Below are 23352 nucleotides of genomic sequence, written 5' to 3'. Positions count from 1 at the left end.
AATGCTGCATTTAAGAAATGCAAGTCAGAAATATTTATAAGTAGATTTGTACTTGGCTAGTTAGAACAACTTTTTTCTATTTCAACATGTCATTTCAATTCTGTGTTCTTGCTTTGATTGTAGACAATGCCCTTTGAAAATGTTTACATGATTTGCTCAAGAGGAATCTCCAATGTAGGACCAAACATTAAAGTTTTTCCACAGTGGAAGAATATATGTGAGTAGACATTGTAAATTACTGTATTGTTTATTTTACGTTTTTACAGGTTTATGTAGAGTTCTGTGAAATTCTTATCTGTATGTCCTAAACAATGTGCAACATGTCAATTGTCATTGCCACCCTGATAATCAAGTATAACTAAATATCTTTACAATTCAAAATGTTCTGTCTTCCTTAGCTGAAAAATATCAGAGCATTATTTGCTGTAACAGATAAAATACAATATTAGAGGAATAATTTACCATCAAAATATTAATCTATATTCTACCATTCTATTGTCTGCACCATCTTAAGCTACCTTCCAAATGTTAAAGTAAAATTGTTTATTTCAGAAAGTGGAATACAAGCATGTTAAGTAATTGTTTAGATTCTGTAGCAATTATTTAACATTGTTATTTATGATGCAAGAATTTTCATATTCTATACCAATACCAGTAACATTTTACGATACTCTGTCTTTTGATACCACAGCAAAAACAGAAATCCCATTCAGTAGCTTTTTATTAAATTATCTGTGTTTATTGTAATGACCAATATTGTGCCATTTTTCGTAATACAATATAAAATATGTATATACTAATAGTAACAACTTTAAAACACTGGTATTTTAAGATTTATTTTTGATTAATTAAATAATTAGTTGGTTAAATAAACTAAAGGGTAATATTTAACAGATTAGTCATATTGGTTCAAATTTCAAATGTCAGAAAGTCATGTAATTTTCCAAATCTGTCCCACCATTTTTTTTCTTTTGTCAGTATAACGTGACTGTTTTATTGTTGAACACCTGCTAAATGTTGTTTTGATGTTTTCAAGTTGTCCTATGTATACATCAATGAATGGTAGTTTGCTTTTAAAATCAAATGACAAATTCAGTGTTTTCACATTTGTATTTAGCAATGCAGTTCTCTGTTTTGTTTATCCTACTAACTGAGTGTTTCTATGATTACACATATCTGTTAACTCATTATATGTTGCATTAATAGGGAGATGTGCCTTGTCCTTTTGAAGCTTTGAAAGATTAACTAAATTTTATTTTGGTAATAACACGTGGAGCTGTTTTATGTCCTCATCAGTGTAGACAAGCAAAATTCACTTAATTTGAACCTTGTCTTGTTTACGTACTAAAACTTTTGTTAGTGCTGACAGACCTTCCACTTGCCACAGTCATATATGTGAAACTGTGGATGAGTGTAAGGTTCCCTCCATGATCCTGAACTGTATACACTGTGTCAGTTAGAAAATGGACGGGTGCTTGAACTGATGTACATCTATAGAAGTGCTTATTACAATGAGAGTATGAATGTGAAGCCACCCATCATATATTGGGACTGTGTAGGACACTATTAAAAGGGACTAAACTCCTTATCTTTTCATCTCCTCTTACAAGTGAGTGACAGTACAAGTTAAACAATTACACCATATCTGATCAGTGACATTAATTATCTTTCAAAACAGGTACAAACGTGTTGCTAAAAAATTCCATAATGGGATAAAACTAGCGATAACTCAGGCCTGTGTATTTTTTTAAATAATTTATATATATATATATATATATATATATATATATATATATATATATATATATATATATATATATGTATATGTATATAAAACAAGTACAATTCTTGCATCTGCACACTGCAATTCTCTTCCACAAACACAAAGCATTCCCAGACATGACCTCTGCTGTTTTTCTTTTCAACATGTGTTGATGTGGTGCTTTATCATCAACAGTTTGAGACATTTTTATATGTAGTTTGTACTGTTTATCATGTTTTGTTGTCACTGCCCAAGTAATTCGTCTACATAAGTGTAGTACCTACTTTCTAGGTACTACTGATACTATAAGAAAGCTGGTATGGTTACGTTTTTGGAATTTTAGTACCAAAGTATTGGTTTTTTTTTTGTGCCATCCTTACTCTTAACTATGTAGGTGATATCTTAAGAGCTGTAAACTTGTGAAAAATAAAGTTGTAAAAAAATAGCATGTCCCTTCTGAAGTGTTTTGACTCTTAATTGTGGACTATTAGATGATTTAATATAAACCTTTTCTTGATTTGACTTTTATGTGTGAGCATAGTTTATAGACTAAAATCTCCCTTTTGCAAGAATAATGTGCAATCACATGGAAAAGAAAGTACACCACCCTCTTACAGTCTATGATTTTGCACAAACAAAATTCTGTCTGTCTGTCATATATGTATTTATCAAAACATCAATTAATTTAGTCTAAGTTTTAAAACTAGATACGTAAGCAACAAGTTGGCACAGTGGTTAACACAATATCTTCATGGTTTAATTGCTAATTGGTTTTAGCAGATTTGAAAATATAATGTTAAAGGAGTACTCCACCAAAAAATTCTATTTTTTATGTGTTACTCACTAAAGTAGTTTGCAGTGACGGCCAAGAAAAATTATAATATCACATTTTCATGCAGAATGGAGATAAATGTTTATTGTGTAATGCAAGCCAATGGTTACCAATGCTGTAAAACGACACTGCGAAAAACATCCACGGGGAAAAAGGAAAAAAAAAGTATTGGTGTTACATGTGTTGTGTAATCCACATGTCAATTATCCAGTCATATGCTCAAAACATGCAAAATGTATCGCGTCATAACAATACCCATAAGATTGCTTTTCTGAATAGAAAATCTACCTGTCCTTCTCATTCTTTGGTCACGAATCCTGTATTCAGTTACAAGCAACTGACTATATTACATTAATCAAAGCAGTTTTTACATCACTTGACTTGGAATTAGATCTCCATGTAAGCTATTTCAGTTACCACAAGCCTATTTGGGTATAGTTTTTAACTACATAATATTATAAAACACTATGCAACATGTGGATTTTATGTACTCCACTAATACATTTAGTTAAATTAATTTTATTAATGTAAGTATTTATTATCACTGTTATTTTTTTAATATGACTCATAGCTCCAAAATATTTAATAAACATTTGTTATTCTTTGAAATGTATATATAATGAAAAATAAAAACTGCTCAGACTTCAAAAGCAGTGAAGTAAGTATTTGAGTGTGCCTAAATTTTAAACCATGTGTTCTTTTTCTAACTCCTTAATTATTTCCTTTTCTGGGTGGAAATTGGTCAACATAATATTTGAATTTATTGTTATTTTCACATAGCTAATTTTTGTTTTTGAGCAACTTGGCAGTTAACACTGCTACTGGACAGATCTGTCATCTTAGGTTTAAATCCCAGACTTGGTGGTTGTCTTTTTGGAATTTACTCATTCTTCTTGTATCTGCATGAGTTTTTCTTCAGGTTTTCTCCCACTTCATCATATATTTACTTTTTTTTTTTTTATATATTTTACATTGAGGCATAGATTAAAAGTCAACAACAATTGAAACAAATTCAGTTCTTAAGTGAATGAATGCATTATGTATTTTATATATTATATATATATATATTATAATATACATTATATATATATAATATATATATATATATTAATAAAAATACATCTATTAATATTTTGTGTTCTTAGATTTAAAAACTCCTGTCTTAATTGTTGACCTAATTTAAAATTCTGAAACCCAGTTAATCTAATTCAGGGTCACAGGTTGCAGCTTCAAGCACAGTAAAGGATACCAGTCTATAGCAGTTTAGAGTTGTTATTTAACCTAACCTACTCATCTTTTGGGATATGGGATCAAAATAGGAATACAGTATCAAGTATAAAATCCCCTAGACTCCACACCAACAACACAAGCAAGAGTGGGATTTAAACCCAGGACATTGCATCTGTGAGGTGGGATTGCTAATCAATATGCCGCTGCGCCATCCATGTTAATGATTTTTTTTTTTTTTTAGGGAAAATTGCCAAGATTACTGGGGCTGTTCTTTTAGGGTAAGTTAAATTAGGCAGATTTATTTGTAATGAGTATGAAATAGTTGTCTTTTTTTGTAGGCTTAAGCAGTAGATCATATGTAATTATCTTTTAAAACATATAGCAATTTATAAAAACTTTTTGCATCATACTTGGAAAAATTGTAGATCTGTTTCTTATACATGAAATATGAATATAATGTACTTTGTTTTCCAGGGGCTGCTTGTTTTTCACTTATGAAGTCGTATCATTGAGCAGAGCAGTTACTCTTAATACTCAAGCAGTTGAGCAAGAGAAGCACAAGTCCTACATTTATTTAGACTCTATTCATTTCAAAGATCAGGATACACTGGGTATGTTTGCTTCAGATTCATTTTCATGTTGCAATATTGATAAGGCGTTACTAAAACTTACTATTAAGTTTTTTTTTTTTGTGTGTGTGTGTGTGTTCTTCCCCCAGTTTCCCCAAGTATTTTATTCAAACAGAATTCCAAAGAGCATTAGCCTCCTAATAATTGATTACATGAATATTAAAGTGTAGCCTTGACATTGGACCTGTTGTGCCACAACATTGTTGAAATACACTTTTTTTTTTTTTTGAGCTATGGCCACATTGGACATGACAGAAAATCAAGATAATGGTTGAAACTACAAAGTGTACCATAAATAAATGCTAGATGGCTGTATACAGTAGTTTCCATATGCTAGCATACAATGCAATACAATACAATTTAATTTGTTTTTGTATAGCCCAAAATCACACAAGGAGTACCACAATAGGCTTTTACAGGCCCTGCCTATTAACAGTGCCCCCGGCCTTGACTCTAAGTAGACAAAGTGGGGGCGAGCAAAGGGAAGGGGGAACCTTTTAGGGAAAAAATAGAAGAAATCTTGGGAAAGGCAGTTCAAGGAGAGACCCCTTTCCAGGTAGATTTGGCATGCAATGGGTGTCAAAAAAACTTGGTCATTACAATACATAGAACAGAACACTAGTAATCCTCAATACAGTATAATAGTGCAAAGGGAATATTACAAGTACAGAGCAGAATTCAACACTAGATGATATCACATAGTAGGATTCAGATTTGTCCAGAGTCCTGGAGACCTTGGCCATCAAGTTTCCTCCCCCTATTGGCCATTCCACAGCTGAGTCGGCACTAGGTCAGCCAATCTGATGAAAGGACCCCTCTATTCGATAATTCCTGCGATCCTCCATACATAAAATATGGCATTGCATAAATTATCACTTGTGTTGGCATTGCAGAAGATTAATTCCATCTAAATCTGATGTATGTCATGTCTCTGGGAAGTATTACCCAAGGTAGAATAATGAACATAATTTATTCCACAGCAGAACCAGTGAGTACAATAATACAATATAATTAAGAGATCACTGGAGCTATGTGGAACAGTGGTGACACTTGCATGTTGCTGCTAATTAAATTGGCATAGATATTATAGAATTACAAACCGGATTCCAAAAATCATTCAATCGTCTTGGGCCTTCTTTGTCGCACCTTCCTCTTTATGATGCGCCAAATGTTCTTTATAGGTGAAAGATCTGGACTGCAGACTGGCCATTTCAGTACCCGGATCCTTCTCCTACGCAGCCATGATGTTGTGATTGATGCAGAATGTGGTCTGGCATTATCTTGTTGAAAAATGCAGGGTCTTCCCTGAAAGAGATGACGTCCGGATGGGAGCATATGTTGTTCTAGAACCTGAATATATTTTTCTGCATTGATGGTGCCTTTCCAGACATGCAAGCTGCCCATGCCACACGCACTCATGCAACCCCATACCATCAGAGATGCAGGCTTCTGAACTGAGCGTTGATAACAACTTGGGTTGTCCTTGTCCTTGTCCTTTTGGTCCGGATGACATGGCGTCCCAGATTTCCAAAAGAACTTCGAATCGTGACTCGTCTGACCACAGAACAGTCTTCCATTTTGCCACACTCCATTTTAAATGATCCCTGGCCCAGTGACAACGCCTGAGCTTGTGGATCTTGCTTAGAAATGGCTGCTTCTTTGCACTGTAGAGTTTCAGCTGGCAACGGCAGATGGCACGGTGGATTGTGTTCACTGACAATGGTTTCTGGAAGTATTCCTGAGCCCATTCTGTGATTTCCTTTACAGTAGCATTCCTGTTTGTGGTGCAGTGTCGTTTAAGGGCTTTGAGATCACGGGCATCCAGTATGGTTTTACGGCCTTGACCCTTACGCACAGAGATTGTTCCAGATTCTCTGAATCTTCAGATGATGTTATGCACAGTTGATGATGATAGATGCAAAGTCTTTGCAATTTTTCACTGGGTAACACCTCTCTGATATTGCTCCACTATCTTTCTGCGCAACATTGTGGGAATTGGTGATCCTCTACCCATCTTGGCTTCTGAGAGACACTGCCACTCTGAGAAGCTCTTTTTATGCCCAATCATGTTGCCAATTGACCTAATTAGTGTTTATTGGTCTTCCAGCTCTTCGTTATGCTCAAATTTACTTTTTCCAGCCTCTTATTGCTACTTGTCCCAACTTTTTTGGGATTTGTTGACACCGTGAAATTTTGAATCAACATATTTTTCCTTTAAAATGATACATTTACTCGGATTAAACGTTTGATCTGTCATCTACGTTCTATTACAAATAAAATATTGACATTTGCCATCTCCACATCATTGCATTCAGTTTTTATTCACAATTTGTTTAGTGTCCCAACTTTTTTGGAATCCGGTTTGTACTTCTACAAATGAGAGAATTATATATCCATACAAGAGGTAACATTTGTCATGAAAGGTAATTGTTTGTCTAAGACACAGTTATTGCTTGTTGAAAAATTTGTCTTTCTCAAGCGTATTCCTGAATCAAAATTTTTTACTAGTCTCGATTCCATCTTTCTAAAGGGACAAGTGTGACATTGCGAGTTGGCCCCACGCTACCAGTTCCTTCTGGGAGCCTCTTGAACTTGCCACCGTCGATAACATTACCAATGTGTAGGTGTAAAAAGGTGCTCAGTGCTTTTATTAAAAAAAATTCCAAATAAACAGTGCTCAAAAGGTGCACTTCAAAGGTTTTCCATAAATAAATTGTCCATAAAAACAATGATGATCAGCGAGATAAAATCCAGAATTTAAAACAAGAAAAACCAATACAGTCATCATGTCAATATTACATCTGTTGAGCTCAGCACAACTCCTGGTTTGTCTCCCCGGCTCACCCATTCATTACTCGTTTTAGCTGGTGGAGACATCTGCTGCCACAGTCCACACAACCTGACCCCCATCTTAGCTGCCTTGAAGTGGCACCAGCCAGACCACCTCTTTACACATGGGAAATACACATTCCTCAGCATTTCTAAGTATGAGGCAGTATTTATTGATGCTAGTCAAGTGTCTTTCAACTGATAATGGCAATCTTAACCATCACAATGCATTTTTCATAACTCCACAGTATGACAGACAAGTTATCCACAAGTCAGTGGAGGAGTCAGATTACATCTTGCCTGAAGAAGGGGCCTGAGTTGCCTCGAAAGCTTGCATATTGTAATCTTTTTAGTTAGTCAATAAAAGGTGTCATTTTGCTTGGTTTTTCTCTATAAATAGTTCTGAAATGTTTCCTCTTTATCCTTTGCATTAAAATGTTTCGTTCATCCTGATATGTTCTCATTAGTCATGGAATCTGTGATTTGGAATTCATTGGAATTGTTCTGTTATTTTTTGTTAAGTTGTAGTAAATACTGCCCATATATTCAAAAATGGTCAGCTTAATATATTTTGTATTTTAATGCATAACCTCTGGAAGTGAAATGCAGTAAGTTACTTGGTGTTTATTATACGCTAAAGATATATGACTAGATCTATTTCCATTTGTTTCTTAATAAAATAGAAAACCCACTGTGAGCTATTTTGGCCTTAAGGCTCACTTTAACATAAAGTAAAATGTCTCTTTTCTCTCTAATTGTACAGAACTGTTTCTTAAAATGTTATATCCCCTATGCTATTATAAACAGAGATAACCTCTATTTACTTGTGCACTCTGGAATATTTCATCAGTGCACTTTCACTAGTGACTGAGATCAGTGCCATCTGCTTATTTACCAAACACTGCCTGTATAACTCCCATTATAAATGGATCCATACACATACATAAAAACCTCTGAAACCACCCATATGACTTAATTTCTAGAAAAAAAAACACACATTTATAAGTTTGGGTTATATGTGCCAATTTGCCTTCAACTTTGTGAACATTAACTGTCACCTGATTTACCAACACCATATTTGCCATTTCTTCAGTGTTACTAAAATCAGGATCTGAAGTATGTTTGGTGGAAGATAATCCAAGATCTAACTGTAGCTGAATATTTAAAGTTTGCATTTCCTGTCCTGAAACTCTGTTATAGCTGCAGTAACTCTGGCTGGACACACGTGTTTCTCTAACTTTTCATTGTCTTAAACATCAGCATTTATTAAACCTGGTGAAGTTCCTCATTTTTGATATATTGGCTCAATATAGTACTTTCCAAAGTGTGTGTACATAACCCAAAGTGTGTTGATATTTGTTGTTTGTACATAAACATATGTTTTGCTAAGGTTAATCTAACACCTTACTCAAATCAGAATTACATTTAATTTAAAACTTAAATTTTACATATCTTTAAAAAACGCCATACTGGTGGGCCTCGCTTGTAAATTAAACCTCTGTAGTGTATTACTGTATATACAGTTTTAAATAGTTCATGCTCTTGTTTTCCCTCTTGTTGTGGTGCTTTTTCTTTTTTAAATAATCGGATTTTTTTGGAATTGTAATAAAAAGCAAATTAAAAGTTTGTTAAACATAATAGTACTTCTTGTTTAAAATAAATCCAAAATCACTCCCAAATTCATCTGGAGGGCAGAAAAAGAATAAGACCTTATTTAAAGTTGCCACTTAGAGGCATTAAATATCCAAAAGAATACCAAAAATTCAGGAAGATAAAGCAATTGAGGATGACATCAGTACATGTCTGCCGGATTCTACAGAGTTTTTGAACTGCTGTTCACAAAATTTTAAATTTATTTCAAATTTTCAATAAAACAGGAGATCTTATCCCATTATGTTATTGTAGGCGAGTCAGGATTCTTCCAGCTGATTAAGATAAGATGGTATGCTAGCAATACAATATACAGTATGTTATCGCAATAGATTTCTCATTAAATAGTAATATTCCATCTAATGTTACCCTAAATAGTGATATTACAGGATTAGAGATTACTAGCAGAATACCCACGCTTCGCAGCGGAGAAGTAGTGTGTTAAAGAAGTTATGAAAAAGAAAAGGAAAAATTTTAAAAATAACGTAACATGATTGTTAATTGTTTTGTCATTGATATGAGTGTTGTTCTCATATATATATCTTTATATCTATATATTGTGGTCCCCGGCCGGGCTCCCGGAGGAGGGCTTGTGCCTCCTCCAGACCGTGAGGGGGCGTCCGCCCTGGTTATGTTGGGGGCCTCGGGTGAAGGGCTTGGAAGCCCAGCCCTGTAGGGACCCGTGGCCACCGCCAGGCGGCGCTCCAGTGCCTGAATATTCCGGGAGTCCAGCACTTCCTGGTGTGGCGGAAGACGACAGGGGACACCCGGACAGCTTCCGGGTGCGCAGCTGGCACTTCCGCCACACTGGGGTGTGGCTATGAACGAATGCCAGGAAGCAGCTGGAGCCCATCCGGGTTCCCATTTAAGGGGCTGCCTCCCTCCAGTCATCGGCAGAAATCGGGCGGAAGAGGACGGAGCTGGAGGGAGGACTAGAGGTGGCCAGGAGAAAGGCAGTAGGACTGTGTGGCCTGGACATTGGGGGATCGGTGCTGGAGGCACTGGGGTTTGTGCACTGAACTGCAATTTGTAAATATTGAAAATAAACGTGTGTTGGGTGAAATATGATGTCCTTCTGTGTGTGTCTGGGCCAGCATCCACAATATCTATCTATCTATAATATGTACATGTGTACATATATATACACACACACATATACTATGGGGTGCCAAACAGGCAAATACATTGATTTTGTGAATATATAAAGTCAAAACTTGAATATATAAAGTCAGCGTCGGTATACATAAAGTCAAAACTTTTTTCTGAATATATAAAGTCAGCATCAGAATGTATAAAGCGCTGACTTTATATATTCTGACGCTGACTTTATATATTTAAGTTTTGACTTTATATATTCCAGCGCTTACTTTATATATTCAGAAACAAGTTTTGACTTTATATATACCGACACTGACTTTATATAATCAAGGTTTGACTTTATATATTCGGGAATGACTTTATATATAAAACTTTTGACTTTATATAGTTAAATTTAGTCATCATTGCATAACTTTTTCTTTACCATAGAAATTTAAAGACTAAATTCAACTTTCATTCCTAACAGAGATATTTCTGGCAACTAAATAGAACCTACTTATATCCAAATTCGAGCTATAGAGCTGTCGCCTGCCTGCCTGAATAAGTCACCTTCGCTTCGCTCTTACTTTTTTACCGTTCATTTAATCATGACTTGTGGTGGAAAAATGATAAAATGGAAGGAGGATTACACTGAGTATGGCTTTACCAAAACAATTATTGATGGCGAATCGATTATTCATAAAGCTTCAATTGGTGATCTGTTTTTCTGTGTTAACCTCATATTTTTTCATACTTCTTCTCAAACCAAGGGGGTGCGAGGGTAAAATGAATCAGGAAGCGCTGATCAATGCAATCGGTGTACCAGGAAATCATGCATTGACAGAAGCTCCGCTTTGCATGTATTGCAAAGTGTGATTTTTTTAACGCGTTATGGAGCACATGCATCGAAGCTTCTCAGCTGTGCTTGTGCTAAGAAAAGGAAACATTTTAAAAATAACGTAACATGATTGTCAATGTAACCTTTTGTAAGTAGTGCGTGGAGGATTCAGTATGGAGAAACTGTAGAGACAGCGTGTGTATTAACTTGTGGATTTTTCTGTGAGTATTTGGTGGCAGCGTCACAAAGTCACTTCCGTAACACTGCGTGCGGTAGCTGCGGAGCTCATGCGAAATGAGGTGAATGGGAGGGGAGATGATGACATGACTCCCCCACCCGCCTTAACTGTCAATCCCCCACAAACACAGTCTCTCGGAATTTGCATAAGCACAGCCCTTCACGTGCAATTTTAACTTAGTTACAAAGTGATCAAAACTCTCGTTTATATCCTGCGTCCTCACATTAAACTTGTATCCCGCATTACCCGTGGGCATGAGAAACGCCAGCGGCAGCCTGTCTATGAACTTAATTTAAACTTTAGGTTTACACCTTGCTTTGTTTCCGAAGTAGCAGCACTTATGAATATGGTTGTATATGTCACTCGCTCGCTTCTTATTGTTTCGCTGCCTTCTCAATTATATAATGCATGTTTTCTTCAGCGCTTTTTGGAGGTCTTCCTGGTTTTCTACGTACTGCGTTGACAGTCAGTTCACATGATTACGTGGGAGGCGTGATGATGTCACACGAAACTCCGCCCCCATGGCTTTCGAGCTCAACTCCATTACAGTAAATGGAGAAAAATACCTTCCAGTTATGACAATTATGCGTAGAATTTCGAAATGAAACCTGCCCAACTTTTGTAAGGAAGCTGTAAGGAATGAGCCTGTCAAATTTCAGCCTTCTACCTACAAGGGAACTTGGAGAATTAGTGATGAGTTAGTGAGTGAGTCAGTCAGTCAGTGAGGGCTTTGCCTTTTATTAGTATAGATTCTGATTCTGGTACTGTTTAATAATTAAATATTTTATTCCATTAAGGTCTTCAAAGTGGACAGTCCCAAAATGTAATCTAATAACACAGGTGCCTAATTGCTTCACTTACATTGTGCTCTTTACTCAAATATATTTTTAGGTACTTTTAATTTAAAAAAAATGTATGTGATGTGCAATTTTGATTTTGAGTTAGATTAATTTTTGCACAGAAAAAGAATACATTTCAAAACTGACATGCATCCATTCATCTTCTGAAAGGTCTTGTTCAAGTGTTGTCTCAAATTATCTAGTGCCATACTCTTTTGCAAGAGGTATAGTTTAGAGATACAACCCTTCTATTTTTATTGGAGTTAGAGGGTTTATGGTGAGGAGGTTATTTTATGGTTTTAAGCAAAGTCTTTAACTTGCTAGTTGTAAGATAAATATTTTAGTGATGGGTTATATTTAAGGTAGTTATTCAGTCAATACAAATACATTGCCAAGTTAAAAATCATTAAAGGTTTCAATGACAAGTGCATTCCACATGTTAAATACTGCATACTTTATGAATTGTGGAAATGCATGATTCTCAAGTAAGGGTACAATTGACAATAAAATCTTAAACTTTGAATTGTCTCTTGCTTTAGTACCATATTCTAAATAACATTGCTTACATTTTAAAAGTATAGGATATAATAATTGTTGCACAATGTTCAACATTACATTATCTTGAAATGACTATACTAAGACATTGTTTTTTGTTGATATTAAAACATGTATTATGATCATTTGAAACACTGCTAATTATGTATTGGCATTGTAGTGCATTTTATAAGGAAGAATACCCATTCCTAAAAAAATCTAAAGGCAAACGATTTGAAGATAAGACTATTGGATAGGAGATGGGGAGAAACTTGATGTTTGAGGTTTACCCTGTAAGTGTTTTTGGATTGTTTTATTTTTTCTTACTTTTTAGAAGGTTGGTCATCATACATTTTGTGTGCATAACAAAATCATCTTATATTAATATTTGTACATTTTAAGCCTTGGCATATTTTATAAATTACATTTTGTTTCATTAACAAATATATTAAGCATTTGTACTTGTGCCTTTCCATATGGTTCAATTAAATACTACAGCATTCTGCTTTATATAAAACTGCATTAGATTTCTTTTCACACCCTACTGTCTAGTGACTAGCTGCATATGCAGGAAATATAATTCCATGAAGCTAGTATTGTTATGGTATTGTAAAAAGGAAGTGTTTACTGTAACCTTTGCTTTTTCTAGGAGTGACTTACAGGATCAGGAAGGATTTGCATAGAGCAGCAAAACGATTTGTAGAAACATCAGCTAGGATTTTGCGCCAACCCTTTGACCGTAAGGATCTGACTGTTCTTTTTTCAGAGACAGGATAATATGAAAAATGTTAGGGGTAACACAAAATAGCTTTTCAAATGGTTGATTTATGCTTAATTGTGAGCATTTATTTAGTAGGCCAGTTCCAGGTAACTGTTTCATTATTATGAAAAGAATCTGTACCCTAAATGTGTGACTTAAAAAGAATCTGTCTGTCTGTGTCTTTACTTCAGTATTTTTCCAAAGCAGAACATGCATGCATGGTTTTGCAATGAGCCATTAAGACAAAATAGAGGTAAGGCCTTTGGACCTGTCCCTGCATAGTAATATCTGATAAATGTTAGGTCCAAATTACTGTTTCAGAATTTGTTTTGAGCAGCTAAAGCACCACCACTAATTTTCTGAGATACTGAATTTTGGGTTTTCATTAGCTATAAGCCGTAATCAGCAAAATGAAAAGAAATAAATGCTTGAAATTCATCACTCTGTGTGCAGTGTCACTTTTTGAATTGAATTACTAAAATAAATTAACTTTTCGATGATATTCTAATTTTTTGAGATGCACCTGTAAGTGCACCATGTTCTGCTGTCTGCTTATAGCTCATTAATGAATACATGTTAATTGGTGCAACTCAGTAAACTATAGAATAAAATAAAATTTTTACCATTATATGTTAATTTTCAGGAAGTTTTTGTAGGTTTACTACAGTGTCTTTTAACATGGCATTCTCGATCCCTTTTAGTTTAGGCAATGAGAAGCCTGAGGAAGTCCCAGTATCATTAAGGCCAGTTAGGAATCGCCGTTTAACTTAACTCACAAGTCGTTAAAGGAAAAACTGAGAACCAGGAGGGAAATATATATAGTTATAAAAGAACTGAAACTGTGTGTATAATGGAGTACATTCATTTTAATTACTAACTAGAGTTATTTATGCATGATTTTATTAAGGGATTATTAAATACAGTAGACTTTTTGGTGTATACATTAATAAATTATGGCAAGAATAGATTATTTAAAAAAAGTAATCTTTAATAATGAGAGCAACATTTATACAGAATGATTCTGTCACACATAATGAAAATTAATTCTGATGTATATATTTCCATATAGGTTACCTTATTACACTGGATGCAGACCCACATGAATTTGTGCTTTGGCTGCTTCTTAACAAGACACAGGCTGCTGACAGAGCCACACGACTACAGGCTGTGCAAGATTTGGCTGAGAGCTCTCAATTACAAGGTACTGGAAATATAACACCGTAGGAAGGGCTTTTCATTGTACATTGTATTCTATTAATCGTTAGAAGATTGGTAGCAAGGTTTTGCTGAAAGTTAGTATTGTGGCATTACTTTGGACCTTGGCATGCCTCTTGCCGGGAACACCTTCTGGCTAGATTATATGTGTTCATTTTTGGTTAATGTAGCTTTTGAAAACATTCAAGATGACTATGTATCTTGCCTGAGCAAATAAGAATATTTGCTTGGATGTGCCTTTGAGGGCCTGTTTTGGTTTGATTACTGTCTAATGTCCAGTGTTGCTGTGATAGGTTCTGCCTCTACAGATCCCAGTTCTAGAGAGGTTAGAAATTGTACACATGGTATAATGGTCAGGTATTTTCAGGGTCTTAGTTAACCAATTTAAGAGTTGGAGCATTTTAATTTTTTTTTAGTTACTTCAAAGATATTCAAAAAACAGTGAAAATCAAATGCAGTCACATCATTAAAAACATGTTTTTAAAAATACTTTCAAATAGCCCAAACAGGCTTATGGTGGCTTACTAGCTTCTGTAGACAACAGATTCCAATTCAGTTGATGTAAAAATGACATTGATCGATGTCATTTTATTAGTTGTGGGTTGTGGAGAGTCTATGACCAATTGTAGTTAAAATTTCTTAAACGTAACATTTATAAAAGGACTACCTAAAGAAAAGTTAAAATCTTTTGAAGTCTCAAGGTAACATTGATGGCTGCTTTAGACCTTTATGGAGAGCAGGTCTGGAACTTTACCAGTAAATTATAATGTCTCATAAATACTAAATTATTATGATACAGGGACTGCAGCAGTGTTTCTTTTTAGTATAATGAAATGTAAACAGTGCGTTTATAGATGTGTACAGTATTCTAACAGAGCAACACTTAAGTAATTTCTTTTCTTCCTACACATTTATTTGACTAATATTTATTGAGTAGAAGAGAATGTTTCTGTGATATAGATAACTTATAATATACGGTATTACCGTAAGCATGAAAAACTGGTACGGTAGACGTCAACTTTCTTGCCAATGATGCCACCAGCACTGGCCTGCACCAGTCCAAATTTCGCACAAAAGTGCTCATCAGCCCGACAAGTCCCCTGCGGAACATAAGGAAATGCAATAAGCTCCAAACTCACGCATATACATATACATTATGACATGAGATTGGATAAGATACAATAAAGTACAGTACTTACCATTTACTCGTCTTCCGAATCGTTAATGATTGCTTCATTATTTGCGAGGTCTTCATCTTCCTCCTCTTGTGATGGCAATACAGGTACTCCCATTGCTTGTTGTCGTGTAGTAATCAGTTTTGCACTCCCAGCATGGCATGGCTGGCCCTCCTTAAAGTAGTGGATAAGATGGTCCTCAGCTCCATCGCATGCATTGATGATTCCACAATCCTTGAAGGATGTTCTTATCATTTCTGGGGTGATTTCTTGTCAAGCTGATATTATCCACATTACTAAAGCCGGCGCTTTCAAATTTCCACCAGCTGTAAAACCCTTATCGTCTTCCCTTGCCATCCAATTATCATACAGCTCTCAAAGCTTGTCTTTGAGGGGCTTGTTGCAAACAACATCAGCAAGTTGGACGTACTTGGTGCAACCACCAGGGATAACTGCCATTGACATTTTATATTTCTTCAGTTCTTGTTTCGTTTCCTCACTGATGTGACAGCGGTAAGTGTCCCAGACAAGAAGTCTCTTTTGGAAACAGCAAGCGCAGCAAACTTTCTGCAACCACATTATCGTTAATTCCTGATTCATCCATCCATTTGTTGAGGTTGCTACCACAGTTTCTTGGACATCCTGTAGTCTTGCCACTTCTCGCTTTGTGCCCTGAAATACAATAAACGGCTTCAATTTTGTGCCATCTGCTTTCACTGTCAATGTGACCATGAAATGAGATTTCTCGTTACCAGAAGTTTTTAATGTTAACACTCCTATTGCCAGTTGGTCCGACTGTTGTAGAACCAGGCATGTCGAACCAAGCAGATGTCTCGTTCATTCAAATGATTTCGCCGTCCTTAACTCCATCTGCAGTTCGCTGATTGGCAACTCCCATCACAAAAGAGACAAGCTTGTCAATAACTTGTTCTGGATCCTTCTGCGCCAGCGATGTCTTCCGACGGAGCGATTAAATGATGGCGTTTCATAAATTTGTCAAGCCAGCCAGCACTGGCTACGAATGTTTCTTTTCCTTTTGAAGCATCATCAATCTGCGTATCAAAAATCCTCTTTGCTTTCGTGCAGACCATTTTCCTGGAGACACGCACACCTTTCAGTCTTTGTTCAATAATCCATGTTAACACCAATTCATCTAATTCTTCGCTCACTTTCTTAGTTCCTCCACCAGGCAATCATTTACTTCCGGCACCTTTTTCTGCTGCCGTTTTCTCAATATCAGTCATCTGCTTGCGCCATTCTCAGATATGTTTTGGATCCACCCCAAAATGTTGTGCAGCTTCTTCGCCTGAATGTTCTTTTGCGTATGTTGCCGCATGGAGTTTGAATGCTAAATCAAATGAACGTTTCCTTCCCATCGCTCACACTACAAACACGAGCTCACAAGAACACAGTAACACGAGCTCACAAGAACACAGTGACACGAACAGACACCCGCACGACCCTTCTGAAGGCAAAAGTGTCAGTGGACGTAAAGGTTAACAGGTCACCGAGGAATGAGGGCGCAGAATTTTTCACGTGATCATGTACTGTCTGTCCGGCCACAATACAGCCCCTTCTTCCCTGGTCAAAGGAGAGGATTAACGTGTTGAAGATGGCATTTTCATGTTCTTTCCGCCACCTCTGCCGTATGATTGACGTGTAGACAAAAGGACAAAATGTACACAAAGAAATTTCTTTTTGACTTTCTCCCTTCCTCGATAGCATCCGACGACAAAACATTTTTGACACGAAAAGGTACTTACCGTATGATTCACTGCAGGAGGGCGGCAGCCCAGGTGGTATGAAAAGAGGATTATCATATGAAAAAAGGCGGTGGGTCATTGGGGATCGGCGTTTACTACAGACCGGCTGCTATTTTAGACCGGCGTCTACTTGTAGCGAAATCTCTTCAAACCCGGCGTTTATTGGAAACGGCCGTCAATAAGAAGCTGGCCACTACTAGAAGATGTACGGTATTCACTAAGGAAAGACTTTAGTTGTAGTGCTCCTTTACACAGGGTATTACGGTAATTGAGCCAGCATGCTGCAAACTTCCTGCAGTATAAACAAACGGCAACAAAAGGAGGCTTGTTTTATCAGTGAACAAGAGGCGATTGGTATATTAGCCTTTAAGTTAAAAAAGTGGAGTAATAAATTGGGGGAAAAAAGTAATCGGAGAAGTTGCCCTGTGCGACTAGACAAACAGCAGGAAAAGCTACTTTAAGGAATTTGGACCTAAGTCAAAATGGACACTGCTTGAGTTTGGATAGCGTGCTTGTTTAAAATGCTGCAGCTTACAGTTTTAACTGGAAAAAGAAAAGATAAAGGCAAATTTGAAATTGCTGCTTAGTAAGCAATTTTTTTTAAAGATTTGTACTGTGTTTATTATTTGTTGCTGTATGTCATACAGTATAAGCTTTGGTAAGAAATAAGTACTACATAATTAAAATGTTAATCCATATTTTATAATTGCACCTCAAGAATTACGAATGTCTAGTTGGTACACTGAAGAAAAAAAAATGTATAAATATAGTAAATGTACATTTATAAAGCGAAAAGCTGTAGTGCAGGTAATGATTTAAAATGATTAAAACATAATAAGTGTAAGTATATTTACATTTATGCAGTGTTTAATTGCCAGTATCAATTAATACTTATTGTTAGGGAAATGATGAAAACTACTGTTAAGTCTTGCTTCAGATAGGTACATATTTTTATAGAAAAAACTAAACAATATGACAGCTTGTAATTATGAGAAGCATTTTATTTTCTTTTATGCCATATGCATTATGGATAAATATTTTTGTACACAGTGTGGTGAACGGTTGGGGAGGAGGACCGGGAGAGGGACAATACCTCCCCTGGACCATGAGAGGGCAGCCGCCCTGGTCTACATTGGGGCCCGTGGCCACCGCTAGGGTGCGCCCAGAGGATTATAGAGCCTTGGATTGCAGCACTTTGGCCACACCCGGAAGTGGCCAGAAGAGATTCCAGGCACACCTGGAGTGCTTCAGGGTGCTCATGCGGCACTTCTGCCACACCAGGATGTGTCGCCGGAACAGTGTCACTAAGTACCAGGAGCATCCAGGGCATTATAAAAGGGGCTGCCTCACTCCATTATGTGAGCCGGAGTCAGGTGGAAGAGGACAGAGCTTGCGTGAGGAGGAGTGCAGGTAGCAAAAGTAGAAGAAGAGAGAAAGAAAGAAGGGACTGAGTATTTGACCTGATTTGAGCATTGTGTGGTGTTGTAAAGACATGGAAAATTATTAAACGCATGTGTTTTTTGGACATCTGGTGTCTGTTTGTGCATGGGGGCTGAACTTCCACAATAGTTTATTAATTAAAGTACGTATATTGAGGAAATTTTATTTTAGTTTTTTATGGTCTATGAAAAATTAACCTAAATAATTTTAATTTTTTTTAATAAACATGAACATTTAACACCTATGTCTTACAGTTTAGTTATACAAATAGACTTTAATATAAGACATAAGGCTTCTATGTGTCTGGTTATGCAGGAGATTAGTGTAAAATGTTTTTAAAGGGATAATGGAAAAAAAAAAATCAGGATTGGAATTGGGCGATCAAGTAACATGAAATTGGTGATCAGTATCGACCTTAAAGACTGATTGTAGCATCCCAAAATAGAGAAATGATTACTGTATTTACGCGTGTACCACGCACACATTTTTTTCCGAAAATTAGCATTAGAAAATCAGGTGCGTGTCATACACAAGGAAATGTAATTCTGTAATGTTTACTTCTTCTGCTTGGGCTCACTTGCTCGCTCACTTGCTCACACACTCATGCTCTCTCTCTCACTCGCTTGCTCACGCACTCATGCTCGCTTGCTCACGCACTCATGCTCGCTTGCTCACGCACTCATGCCTTCTCTCTCTCGCTTGCTTGCTCGCGCACTCATGCCCTCTCTTTCTCGCGCATTCATTTTCTCGCTCGCTTGCTCGCGCGCTCTCTCTCTCTCGCTTGCTCGATCGCGCTCTCTCTAAACGCTTCCTATAAAATCACAACGATTTTCTTTGTAAAAAATTAGGGTGCGCTTCTTACCCGAGGGCGCGTGGTACACGAGTAAATACGGTATTTTTATATGAATATAAGTTATACTTTCTTTTTTACAATTTATTGAACTTGTATTTAAATGTATAGTGTATATACCTGAAATGGTAATCTAAGGCATACGCACCCCTTATTGGACTTCCTGTATTTCTTTCTTTTTAATACCTTGCTCTGGGCTTGAAGAAACTCCAGCAGTATTTATCTTGGTGGTTTGTGGGGAACTGTACCTACATGGGAAGCTTATGATGTATTAATAATTACTGATGTTTGAAGCTTTGATTAGGAATTACATTCATGCATGAATGCCCCTTTGATATAGACTTCTTGTCCAATTCCATGTGGTATACAGTAGTACTGCTTTTTAAAGAAATTCTTTGGCTGTCCTTTTTTCATAAAAGGAAACTTCTAGTATAATAGATGCAGATACTTTCAGTGGATTGTTAAGGAGATAGTTTAAGCATAGTCCTAACTGACCCTTGTCTTTTTTGTATTTCTCAATATACCCTCTAAGAAAAATAATTGCATCTAGAATGAGGTAAGTCCAATCCACATGAAAGCCAGTTGCTTATGAGTTGAAATAGATAAAAATCCAGGGTCAAGGTTTTGGACTTTTCTGACGGGAAGAGGCTGGTCCAGGTGGATGGACACCATAAGTAACATTAGAGATGCCCTAGCCATCAATCATCTGGTCTGCAGAAGGAGAGAGAGAGAGACACACAGGTATTAGGACAGCGTCATCCTCTGGAGTAAAACTGCAGTCACTAAGGCCCTTTAGCTGCCCCCTATGTGTATGCACGTGACATTGGCAAAACATTCTGCTGTATACACTGGTATGCAGTGATTAAGATTCCAAATGGCAGTTGGAAGTAATCTGCTAAGTATTATTCAGCTGCTTCTCTGATGAGACTGTGATTCACAAAGACCCTGTTTTGAACTAGACATGTTGCAGAAAGTCCCAGGCATCCGTAATTAGATAAAAGTCAGAGAGCCTTGTATGTCCTGTAAACATTCCCAGGTGCTCCTTCCATGGGTGGGTGGGTATTTTGCTGATAAAAAAATTATATCTAGCAGGTCTGTCACAGAATTCTGTATGATATTTGACAGAATCTTATTACCATTTTTTTTAATCAGCCATTGTGCATTTTAACAGGCAGCAGAAGAAACTAACTCTTACAAACAATGGCATCCCAAAACCTTGACACATCTGTCATAGCAGTATGCAGTTTAAGTATATCTGCGCTTGTTTTGTTGTCTCTGTGGTTTCCAAGTAAAATTCCCTAGTCATCATCTCTTACAACGAAGCAGAAAGATTACCTGACATTTCTGTAAAGTCAATCCGGTTTAGTATAGCCCAACATCTTTCCAAACTTAGGTGCCAATCTTGAGCAGTCGATACCGTGAATAAAATTAGTCATTGACCCATGGTTAGATATGTGATCCATTGATCAGTCTAATTTGTAACATTTCTGAATGTGGAGGCAAGCATTGTTACTGGCAAGTGATAGCCTATTGCACAATTCATTTTTTTTCGTCCCTTGGTGGATTGCGTAAAAGGCTTTTTTTTTTTTCTCCTTTTTTTTTTTTCTTGTTTTCCCCCATGTGTATTTTTTTAATAAAATGTAATTTTTTTTTTCTTTTTTCCTCTTTTGATATTTTTGCATTTCAGATTATCAGTATAGGACAGTGGCTCAGGCATGTGATCATAGAACAGCAATTGGCGTCGCACGAACCCAGGGAGTTGACCTGCGCTTTTTCCTTCCTCCACCTTCATTACCTGAAGGTCATGATGTAAGAAAATCGGATAATGTTACTTCTACATATTTGATTATTAATAGTAATGTTTAGGGTTTTAACTGTTTTGTAATAAGATTAAATATTCTGTAAATTATTGGTTTAAAAACTTTTTTTCTCAGCTTTGTGAAATAATTGCTTCTCATAAACGTTTGCCAGCATTACTGTTTCACAGTATGGCTTTGGGGGGTGCTTGGGTTGGGGTACTTTTTAGCAGTCTTGACCTCAAGTGAAGCCAAGTTGAACATAAGTAAACAAGTAAGATTTTTTTTATTGCAACAAAATAATATAATGAAACACATACGTAGGTACAGGGTCATGGAGACAGGATACAAATGATCAGAGAAAAAATCTGTAGCACTCAGGGCTTAACTGTACAGTGGGTAATGTTCTATGTACTTGGTAGGGTGGCTAGCCCATTTACTTATCTTGTGGTATTTTTTTTTCTTCTTCACCATTACTCTACCCACCTCATGATCCAATTCCTGTATGGCACTATGGCAGTGTCATTGCAAATACATACTTGCAGGGTTCCGTTTAAACCAGTATAATAGCAGTAATATTGTCCTTCATTAATAAACATTTTTTATTGTAACAGAAAAAGTCACTTTTACACCTGATGAAAGGAGTTGAACACTAAACTGAAGAAGCAGAATTCAGTTTTAAGTGCCAACAGGCATCATCAGCTTACAAATTAAATACTGTATATTTCATAATAATATCTCCAAATGGCCACATTCTATATGGAAAAGAGAATTGGTTTCACTATTTAAAAAAAAAAAAAAAGAATAGAAAAAATGCATAAACTAGTAAAATCTTGACACTAGCTAAAAAGTATAAGGGGGTGCCCTGTCTGCACCTGATGAGAACTAGTTCTTTGTCCTTACAAAAATCTGTGGAGTTAATCGGGCAGAAGCTAAAAATAAACAAAACTACTTGGCCTGGTATGAGTGAGAGTTTGAGTATAAGAGTGAATGAGGCTGCTGAGGTTTCATAAGAGACATACACACAAACATACATACATCATCTCGGTCACACATGCTGCACCAGTTTGTTACCCTAACACACTGATAACCCAACAGTCATGTCTTTCAGTTAAAACCTTAGGAGTTGGAAAAAAATCCATGCAAACCTTGCCTTGTTCACTACACACACAGACCGTGCTTGGTCAGTGTTCAAGCCCAACATGGGACTTAGCATGTAAATGAAGAAATTTGTCTGCAGATCCATCATCTGTGCTCAAATGCCACATGCTTGCAAAATGATTAAAATCAAAATTAAAATATACTTAATCTGCAGTTTAGCATCTGCAGCCACCAGAGGAGCAATAACCCAGCCAGAAACCATTGTAAGGTACATACTGTACATACTGTATAAGGAAAAATGAATTTTCACTGAAAGCTAATGAGATCAGTATTGGGTTTTTGGTAGAATTTTAAAAATCAATGAAATGCTAAACCTAATTAATTGCTAGTTCTATATAATTAATGAATAGTCACTTTAAATTGCAACTTTAATAGAACATACCATCACAAATTATTTTTTATGTGTATTGTTGTATGAACCCGTTCATTACTTTGCTTGCTAAATAGTATTTTCTTACCCATATTGTCTAATTTATTTGAGACCAGGAATTGTAAGAACCAGATTTTTTTTTTTTTTTTGTAGTGTCATTGTCTATATCTGGTGATCTTGCATATACAGTACATTTAGTTTTTTTTTGGGATTATCATTTTACTTTTGTGTGCATAGTGAAAATGTATTATTTTTGCTATCACATAACAAATTTTTACTTGCTTTAATTATTGATATAATGTTTGAACTGTAGTCAAACTTGCAAAACAATTTCAGTTCTGGCTGAAATTCTAGTACTTAACCA

At 36.2% G+C, this 23352-nt stretch overlaps 1 protein-coding gene across 5 annotated transcripts in view; it reads left to right on the top strand.

Moving 5' to 3' along the window:
• The window catches only part of serac1 (serine active site containing 1), a 45964-nt gene that overhangs the window by 1140 nt on the left and 21472 nt on the right, over window positions 1–23352 (top strand). For 4 of the 5 annotated variants that reach the window (XM_039747782.1, XM_039747783.1, XM_039747784.1 and 1 more), the window contains exons 2-7: window positions 124–217; window positions 4066–4102; window positions 4299–4435; window positions 13108–13197; window positions 14288–14419; window positions 21349–21470. In XM_039747782.1, coding sequence (XP_039603716.1) covers window positions 124–217; window positions 4066–4102; window positions 4299–4435; window positions 13108–13197; window positions 14288–14419; window positions 21349–21470 — 612 coding nt within the window. The remainder of the gene's footprint in view (window positions 1–123; window positions 218–4065; window positions 4103–4298; window positions 4436–13107; window positions 13198–14287; window positions 14420–21348; window positions 21471–23352) is intronic. The other variant, XM_039747785.1, reaches the window with a different exon arrangement.

The sequence above is a fragment of the Polypterus senegalus genome, chromosome 3 (genome assembly GCF_016835505.1).
Source record: "Polypterus senegalus isolate Bchr_013 chromosome 3, ASM1683550v1, whole genome shotgun sequence".
In the NCBI taxonomy this organism is placed as follows: domain Eukaryota; kingdom Metazoa; phylum Chordata; class Cladistia; order Polypteriformes; family Polypteridae; genus Polypterus; species Polypterus senegalus.
Note: the sequence above shows the minus strand (reverse complement) of the source record. Positions and strands in the feature narration are given on the sequence as shown.